This window comes from Salvelinus sp. IW2-2015, linkage group LG28 (assembly GCF_002910315.2).
Source record: "Salvelinus sp. IW2-2015 linkage group LG28, ASM291031v2, whole genome shotgun sequence".
Taxonomy (NCBI): Eukaryota; Metazoa; Chordata; class Actinopteri; order Salmoniformes; family Salmonidae; genus Salvelinus; species Salvelinus sp. IW2-2015.
In genome coordinates, this window is record NC_036868.1 from 30,195,620 (window position 1) to 30,205,671 (window position 10,052).

Consider the following 10,052-nt stretch of genomic DNA (forward strand, 5'->3'; position numbering starts at 1 on the left):
TGGGGCGTACAGCCAAGCCTTGTCAAGGTGAATAAGGTTGCCTGGCTGGCTGGCACTTTGTCTGTCTGTCTGTCTGTCCCAGCATGTCTGTATGTCTCACCCTGCACTGTCTGTCTGCCCTGATGCATCCAAATATCACCAGGTGCTGTTCACCCTGCCCTCAGTGTGTGTGCGTACGTGCACACGTGTGTGCGAAATAGAATGAGAGAGAGACAGAGAAAYAGGTGGGAGAGAGAATAAGGTAGAAAAAGAAGAGAGCGAGATTGCGAAAGAGAGAGAAATCATGCCTCTGTTGCAAGGGCAGAGAAGGAGATGTATACGGGAGCGGAGGCGCTTCAATCAAATATCCGGTTGCTGAAATGCGCAGAAGCACCGCTGCAGCTGCGTTCCGCGTTGACTGAGCGGAGAGGGGAGGGGAGAAAAAACGGAGAGAGCGAGCGAGCAGCGTAGACGCAGTGGGACACGGAGTCAGAGAAGACTACACCGACGCACATAGCCACACAACGAATAAATAGAGAATCGACTCGAAATTGCGCGTCAACGAGCCCGACCCGAGCGGTGTGCGGCCGAAACCCTTTTCACCATGGAGACTGCGGTAAAAACACTATCTAAAATGTGAGATTTACGAAGGCAATCAGAAGAGAGCGAGAGAGTGGCTTTACTCCCTTATCTTGAGCTGGTGATTTCAATTCTGTGCTCCGTCGTCGTCGCAGTGTTTCTGGGGTAAAATGAAGAAGTTTAACATCAGGAAGGTACTGGACGGCCTAAAGGAGCAAGCGTCTTCCTCGGCTTCGTCTGGCCAGTCGGGCACCCAGGAGAACAATTTGATGCAGGAGACCCTTCAGTCCGAGAATTTTCAACTCTGCAAGGTGGGCGAGTCAGATGCATTTTTATTATGCAGCTGTATCAAACCATTTCTGTATCAAACGTTTCTATTTCCTTACTGCATATTTATTGGCTGCCACTTCTCTCGATATTGGTAGACTACTTAACGCGCCGTCACCTATATTATTGATAGCCTACAATGATACCGTTATCATCTGATGAACGGTTAAGCTACTATAGCTGACCACCTGCGTTTGCCTGGTCTTTTTCATCAACATCTGTTATGAAAAGGCATTATAATAATATAGTTTGCTTCATAGGCAACACCATCTGCCAATTCCCAGGGTTTGTTAACCCAGCCTGTAAAATGCGCATATGGCGAATGCGTTTAGAGATCTACCAAGARAGAATAGGCTTTCCATCATAATTCAGCGTTTGGTTCTATACATCCCAGCATTAGKCTATATAGTCCTACCTTTATAACGATCTAATAAATGCATAGGCCTACATATATCCCCCCTTCCGTTCAAACAGACTGGTTTCATCGCTCATGTCATGTGCACTTCGCATGAACTGTCATACAGAGGGGTTGGGATAAAACAACCCGTTTCTTGCATAATCAGATCGGCCTCGATTAACATGTCAATCGCTGGGTCCCTAGCCGATTGATACAGTGGCTATCAGTCTCCCACCAACACTCACCTTCCAGTTCACACKCCCGATTCCTTCATTGATCTATAGAAGAAGCCTGCGTCTGACATTTAGACCCGTGTTATCKTGCACTGGCTCCCATTATTCATTGAATAAGTCTTGACAGAAGAATGGATGGGGTTAATAAGAGCTCACATTCGATTGACACGCACGAACTGCCTGCAAATCAGCTGGAACGAACGTAGCCCATCCTTAGGACGCCACAGCAAATMTATATTATCGTTGATACATAGGATACGTTGCTTTCTATTCAAATGGACAACCCCTTGAATTTTTGACTATTTCTCATCTTAATATGGTGTGCGCGCATGTTATGTATGTGTAATTRAATTGTCATGTTTGGGCCAGGCCAAGATGACCTGAACACGATATTGAATTCAACACATGTATAAGGGCTTTTTTAAATTTTATTTTTTTACACATGATCATGCAGCCACAGCTTCAAGTTCACGGCGATGTACTGTAGTCCCTTGACTATCCAATACCTCAACACCTCTGCAGAGTTGAGCACAGACTTWAAAAAAAATGAAATCCATACTTTTTAATAAATCGTTTATCAAATTCCACTGGGCAAAAACTGGTTGAATCAACGTTGTTTCCACGTCCTTTCAACCCTCCAAATATATGTGATGAAGTTTAATCAACATGGAAAACTGATTGGATTTGCAAAAAGTCCTCAAKGTAGGTAGCCTAGTGGTTAGAGCGTTGGACTCGTAACCTTAAAATCGAATTGAGTTCGAATRCCCTYAACAAGGCATAACCCACTGTTCCTAGGCCGTCATTGAAAATAAGAATTTGTTCTTAACTGACTTGCCTAGTTAAATAAATAAATAAAAAGAGCATTCCATCTTTTTTCACCCAACTTTTAAACTTTTAATTATTTTTTTTTTACGTTGAATTCATGTTAGTTGACAACTCAACCAACTGTAAATCAAAACTAGACATTGAACTGATATCTGTGCCCAGTGGGCTACAACCACCGACTGTCGACGTAGCCCACTGGTGATTGCATTTATTTGTTTATTTGGTGATTGTATTTATTTGTTTATTAGGATCCCCAGTAGCTGTTGGGAATGCAGCAGCTACTCTTCCTGGGGTTCCACACAAAAACACAAAACATGACAAGTAACAAAACACCGATACACCAATAGACAAGGACAGTCACACAAATTTCAAACACAACAAAAAAATGATACAAACAATACAACAACGAAAAAAACATGCTCGTGTTAGTGTGTCTGTGTGTGGTTGTGTGTGTCCCATCACAGTCCCACCTTTCCATGAGATGTTGTTCAATTCATTGTTCTTGTCTATTAATGTTCTGTATTATGTCCTGTTTCATGTTTCGTGTGGAACCCCAGGAAGAGTGGCTGCTGCTTTCGTAACAGCTAATGAGGATCCTAATAAAATACCAAAATACCAAATATATTTTTTAAAGGTCATTTTGATGTTGGCTTGAGTTATTGGAGATGGAAGGAGGATGTTCCATGTGATCATGGCTCTGTATAATACTGTGCGTTGCCGTGARTTCATTTGGACTTGAGGACGGTGATGAGACCCACGGTGGCACGTCTTGTGGGATATTCACAGGTGTCTGAGCTGAATGTTATTTGATTATGCAGAGAATCTGGCATTTTCACCACAGTAATATGTRTCATAGAAACTAGAAGAGAAGCAGTTCATRGCTCGTCAACCCTRAACCAGGAAAGACTGGCCTGCATGTGGTTGATSTTAGTTCTGTGTGGGCAGGGCGTGCTGCTTTGTTCTGACCCGGCTGCAGCTTTGCTAGGTCTTTCTTTGCTGCACTTGACCATATTGCCAGARAGTGATCAAGATGGGACAAGAACAGAGCCTGAACAACTAGTACAGTTGATGTTTGTGTAAAAAACGCAGAACATCTTGTTATAACAGACATACCTCTCCCCATCTTCACAACAACAACTTTCACGACAACAGTCAACTTTTCAAATATGACTAGGAGTTTAGCTTCCTCAACTTGCTCAATGGCCACACCCTTTATGCACAACTCCAGCTGAGGTMTAGGTCTTCGAGAATGTTTTGAAACAAATACAATGCCTTTACTTTTCGATGTAATTATAATAATAACAATTAATTTAATTTGTAAAGTGCTTTTCTCACAACCAAGGTGCTACAAAAATATACAAAATCATAATAAAAAACATCCAAAACACAGAACACAGATAACAATTAAAGCTATATACAGCTGTAGTCAGATCCGGAAGACATGAGAACAGGGTTGGCAGAGGTCCTTGAAGGCTTTTCTGAACAGCAAGGTCTTGGGCTGTGCCTTCAAAGGAGGACAGAGACTCTGCAGCCCTAATAGTGTCTGAAAGTGCATTCCACAGCTGCGGAATCYTGCAACTGAAAGCCCTGTCATCCATAGCTTTTAATCTGCTGCGGGGCTGCTGACAGGAGACYGACCTGGAGGAGCGAAATGTGAATTGTAGATCTGTCATTGTCGTTGAATGCAAGTCTAAGAAGCGGTAGATMTGTTCTATGTGCTCTATTTCTATGCTTTTTGCATKTTTTACTTTTGATTTTGTACACCAGCTTCAAACAGCTGAAAATACTATATTTTTGCTTATTGAAAATATATTTCACAGCATTTTAGATGGTAAAATGATTGCTMGTTTTGTCACATCAACTCAAATTAGGTGAACTATTAMAATTTTAGCAACCAAGAAATGGCGGAGCGATTTCTGCATATTGCACCTTTTAAGACCAGTTTATTATTAATCACCCATTCTGATACTGACTGTAACTTTTTATTTAGAATTCAGTGAGCTCACTGGCTTTGGGTGCTGACATGTAGTGTGTAGAATCATCCATACATAGTCATTCTAGCTTTGTGTAAGACCAGTGGCAAATAATTTGTAGAAATAAAGAAGAGCAACGGCCCAAGGACACTGCCCTGATGGACGCCGCACTGTACATACCTGATGTTAAAAAAACTTTAATTGAAGAACACTCTCTCTGTGTTCTATTGGATAAATGTATGTTTTATTAAAAAGTATGGATTTCAGCAAACAAGGGTACACAACAACAGAGGACATACATAGGCACACTGTAAGGGTTTAAGAATTTCGACCAAATAGCGACTCTAAGAAGTCGGAGGTTCATTTAAAAACTCTAGTCTGCACTCAACTCCGTGGAGCAGTGAGGTGCTTGGCTACCCCTTGACATGACATTAGGCATACATACAGTTGTTTTCTATCCCTTGGGGCGATGGCAACCCAGCGTTGAGTGATGCTGCTCATTTCTACGTGGCACAGTTTTGTGCGCTTTAACATGAACGTTTGTGAACGCTCTTGGGAAAGATTAATATCATTGGGCCTACATAATGTAAATGATTTGTGGTAGCCTATWTCATCGACTTGAAAACACAGGGCGATTTGTGACGTGTTTCTCTCCATCGCTKGAGTGGAGGGTTTCAGCATTTGCGCGTGGCTAGACCCGTGTAGGCCTAATATCTGGAATGGTTGGCTAGAACAGCKTAAGCTACATGTCGCCAATTATTTTGGTGAAAATACAAAATACAATTAAAATAGGTCTTGCGGTTTTGATCCAACCGGGTCCTGGGGTGTCATAATTGGGTTGACGCTCCAGGCGCATATGGTCGAGGAAAATGATCCAAAGCCCAGCCCGTGTTGCCGCTGCTGCCTGCGCTAGGGCAGGTGTCTGCTACAGTGGAGCGGCTCTTACGTGATATGCTTTTGCGCTCTGCTCTGCTCTGGCAATAAGCAAACAAGTAGGCTACAACAACTCGCCGACTGACTTACTGACTGATGCAATAGGCTCCAGCAGCACCGGCTTATTGTGGTAGCCCTGTCCCGCCCCAAATTGATGGGTTTTATTGCTGTGTTTTATTTCTACAGTAGTAATGTAATCACGACTAGGGAGKCGCCATCAAAAGAGATGGTGTTGTTGCTATTATCTGAAAATGGACCTATGCACACACAATATGATGGAACCTAACTGTTACGATAACAAAAAAAATACTACATAAAATGCTATTTTTTTCTAGTGTCATTGCTGTTGTGCTCATTGTGTCGCTGTATATTTCTGTTCCTTTGCCTGCTCTTTTCAAGTGTTCATTCCCAGACTTCAAATTGCGGGTTGAGTAAGAATATTGTTTGTATTATTTGGACACAAAACTAACGTTACCCTGTCGTGAGAACGCTCACGAAAATTCCCTCTAACCATGATTTACCTGTTGTTTCCTCATCGCCCTGCTTTGCTGCCCTCTCATTGGACGCCCAGACTGTCCGTCATGGCTTCCCCTATCAGCCGTCGTCCATGGCCCATGACCCAGTCCAGAAGATCCTGGCCATTGGGACCCAGAGTGGGGCCCTCAGACTGTATCCTTTCTGTGTGGAGCTGTGTTTAACTCTATTGATTTGCTTGTGTTTTGTACCCTGGGTTCCTGGGGAAGGACCTGCATGGGGCTACTCTCAGCCCAGACCAGCAGCAGGTAGGTGGATGTATGGATAGATGGGTGAATGGATGGATTGGATAGAAAGACAATCCGAATGTCCTTGGAAGAACAGGCCGAGCTCACGTTTTGATGTATAATCAGTCTACCCATATGTAATAACACATCTTACAGTATAATTGCATGTTACATTGTAAAAATACAATATCCTGATATAGAGCTAGCAGCCTGTTTTACAGGGACAACAGCTTGCTGTGCTTCACAACACAAAGCAGTGGAATGGCACCACAGGGAGCCATAGCTACAGCGAGCACCCTCCCACTAGCTCGRCTCCTGCCTGCCTGCCTCTCTGCCTGCCTGCGCCAGGCCCCTTTACTGTTCCAGCGTGTGTTCTCGCTGAAAAACAACTCATTCAGGTGTGATTAAGGGGCAGACAGGTGGGCGTCAACATGCCTCTGTCTCTCRGCCTGTCTGTGTCTGTCTTTTTGTCCCTCCATGCTTTCTTGTCTTTCTGTCTCTCCCRGATGTCTGCCTTTGTTCCTGCTTGCTGTCGTGTACAAGTGGGCTTCATTTCTACTTATATCTGAATGAGATGAGGCCCCCAAAAAATCTCAGTTCTATAGGTGCAGGGTAACGGTGTTGATCTATTTGCATATTAGATTGGTGTCAATCAAGATGTAACCATAGAGTTGTTGATATGCTGGTCAGTTTACATTGATGCCACATGCACTTTCTTTGACGTTGAACTGTCAGTGAATGGTTCGGGGTTTGACAATACTTCCTCCTCACTGACGTCGGTAGCTTTGAATTGGAGAGAGTAGAAAAACGTCATGACTTCAGTCAGCTCTTTGKGTGATGTGGAACAGACAGAGATAGGTTCTTATCTCCGGGAGAGGAAGGTGAATGGAGAGTCATGCAACTGCCTGCGCCTTTTCCCTTTTCCGATCAGTGCTCTCGATGAGGACTCGGCTCGCTCTTGCCTAATCTGATAACGATGATGCCTGATAGGAAAGACATGCTCTTATTGTAACTTTTTTTATTTGTCCTTTGATGAAGATGATTTGGCTGAGGGTCTAGTAGTAGACATGTGTTATAGCTGTAGTTGTGTACCCCTTTGTTTAAAGTATGTCTACAACTTTGTGCTGTAGCACTAGATTTGTCTCTGTGGCGCTGAGTCTGATTGTATTAGCCTTATAGGACTACTTGCTCGAAATACTTGTAACTATGTTCTGTAGCAATCCTTGCAGCTCTAGCTCTTTGTCTGTTGTGTGGCTGTATACTATAGCCTTAGGTCGTTGTTGTTCTGTCTGTCCTGTAGCTCTATGTCTGTCCTGTAGCTCTATCTCTGTCCTGTAGCTCTATCTCTGTCATGTAGCTCTATGTCTGTCCTGTAGCTTTATCTCTGTCCTGTAGCTCTGTCTGTCCTGTAGCTTTATCTCTGTCCTGTAGCTCTGTCTGTCCTGTAGCTGTATCTCTGTCCTGTAGCTCTATCTCTGTCCTGTAGCGCTATCTCTGTCCTGTAGCTCTATCTCTGTCCTGTAGATCTGTCTCTGCCCTGTAGCTCTATGTCTGTCCTGTAGCTCTATCTCTGACCTGTATCTCTATATCTGTCCTGTAGCTCTATTTTTGTCCTGTAGCTATGTCTGTCCTGTAGCTCTATCTCTGTCCTGTAGCTTTATGCCTGTCATGTAGCTCTATGTCTGTCCTGTAGCTCTATATCTGTCCTGTAGCTCTATCTTTGTCCTGTAGCTATGTAGGTCCTGTAGCTCTATCTCTGTCCTGTAGCTTTATGTCTGTCATGTAGCTCTATCTCTGTCATGTAGCTCTTTCGCTGTCCTGTAGTTCTATCTCTGTCCTGTAGCACTGGTTCTGCCCTGTAGTTCTATGTCTGTCCTGTAGCACTGGTTCTGCCCTGTAGCTATATGTCTGTCCAGTAGCTCTACGTTCTTTCCTGTAGCTTTATGTCTGTCCTGTAGCTCTATGTTTGTCCCTGCAGCTGCTAATGTCTGTCCATAGCTCTATGCTGTTCTGTAGCTCTATATCTGTCCACTAGCTCTCATGTTTGTCCTGTAGCTCTATGTCTGTCCTGCAGCTCTATGTCTGTCCGTAGCTCTATGCCTGTTCTCGTAGCTCTATATCTGTCCATAGCTCTATGTTTGTCCTGTAGCTCTAGCTCTGTCCTGTAGCTGTATCTCTGTCTGTAGCTGTAATCTCTGTCCCGTAGCTCTATCTCTCCTTAGCTTTATGCTGTCCTATAGCTCTATGTCTGTTCTGTAGCTCTATCTCTGTCCTGTAGCTATATGTATGTCAGTACCTCTATCTCTATCCTCTAGCTTATAGTCTGTTCTGTAGCTCTATGTGTTCAGTAAGCTTTATGTCTGTCCTATAGCTCTAGTGTCGTTCTTGTCTCTATGCTGTCCTGTAGCTCTATGTCTGTTCTGTAGCTCTGTCTGTCTGTAGCTCTATCTCTGTCCTGTAGCCATATGTCTGTCCTCTAGCTCAATCTCTCTCTAGCTTTTATGCTCTTCGTTGTCTGTCACTGTAGCTCTATCTCTGTCTGTAGCATATGTATGTCCTCTAGCTCTATCTCTCCTTAGCTTTAATGTTGTTCTGTAGCTCTATCGTCTGTCCTGTAGCTATAGTTTATGCTCCAGTACCTCCATCTCTATCCTCTAGCTTTATGTCTCGATTGCTCTTGGACTAGACTTGTCTTCCTATGCTCTGTCTTTCAGTAGCTTAATATCTGTCCTGTAATAGGTCTATGTCTGTTCATCGTAGCTCTATGCTCTCCTTAGCTTTCTGTCTGTCTGTAGGCCTCAACAGTATGTCCTGTAGCTCTATGTCTGTCCTGTAGCTCTATGTCTGTCCTGTAGCTCTATGTTTGTCCTGTAGCTGAACAGTATGTCCTGTAGCTCTATGTCTTTCCTGTAGCTCTATCTCTGTCCTGTAGCTCTATGCTGTGTTTTCCTGCTAGGCTAGCTGTTATCAGTGTGTCTGTGGCGAGGCTGTTGGCGGCTCTCCTCTCCTTTCCTCCCATGGAGGATAACAGGATGTGGCAGATCAAGGGCCTGAGCCTGGCAGCGGGCGGAGCGGGCTGGAGAACTACGGCAGGGGAAGAGGAGAAGACAGGAGATGGTACCCAGATCTGCCAGCCTAGTGAATGGCATGTGATCCTAAAAACTGTCCCGTTTGTGACAACAAGGAGAGAGGATCTGGTGTACAGTTTCTGTAAGAGATTGGTTGTAGAGATCTGGGCTGTAGAGGGTCTGGCTGTAACGAGATTCTGCCTTAGAGATCTGGTTGTAGATATCTGCCGTTAGAGATCTGGTTTGTAGAGATCTGGCTGTAGAGATCTGGCTGTAGAGATCTGTCGTGGAAGATCTGGTTGTAGAGATCTGGTTGTAAGAGATATGGCTGTAAGAGATCTGCCGTGGAGATCTGGCTGTAGAGATCTGGTTGTAAAGATATGCTGTAGAGATCTGCGCGTAGGAGATCTGGCTGTAGAGATCTGGGTTGTAAAGATATGCTGTAGAGATTGGCTGTAGAATGCTAATCTGGTTGTAACTGCAGATTGGTCTGCCTTAGAGAGATCTGGTTGTAAGAGATCTGGTAGTAAGAGATCTGCTGTAGAGATCTGGTTGTAGAGATCTGGTAGTAGAGATCTGCTGTAGAGATCTGACTGTAGAGATCTGCCTTAAGATCTGGCTTGTAAGAGATCTGGTTGTAGAGTTCTGCCTTAGAAGATCTGGTTGTAGAGATCTTGCCTGTAGAGATCTGGTTGTGGAGATCTGGCTGTAAGATTATGAACTGGTTGTAGAGATCTGGCTGTAGAGATCTGTTAGAGATCTGCCTGTATAGATCTGGCTGCAGAGACCTGGCTGTAAGATCTGGCTGTAGAGATCTAGCTATAGAGATCTGGCTGTAGAGACTGGCTATAGAGATTTGGTTGTAGAGATCTGCTGTAGAGATCTGCCTTAGAGTCTGGTTTAGAGATCTGCCGTAAGAGATCTGGTTGTGAGCATCTGGTTGTAAACTTGTGTAGTCTTGGTTGTGGAGATCTGGC

General features: G+C 44.0%; 1 protein-coding gene across 1 annotated transcript in view; it reads left to right on the forward strand.

Moving 5' to 3' along the window:
* The first annotated feature begins 424 nt into the window (after positions 1-424).
* LOC111954296 (syntaxin-binding protein 5-like) overlaps positions 425-10,052 on the forward strand; it is a 186,017-nt gene continuing 176,389 nt past the window's right edge. The window contains exons 1-2 of the mRNA XM_070435855.1: positions 425-869; positions 5,818-5,915. Of these exons, the coding sequence (XP_070291956.1) occupies positions 729-869; positions 5,818-5,915 (239 nt within the window). The 5' untranslated portion in view covers positions 425-728. The remainder of the gene's footprint in view (positions 870-5,817; positions 5,916-10,052) is intronic.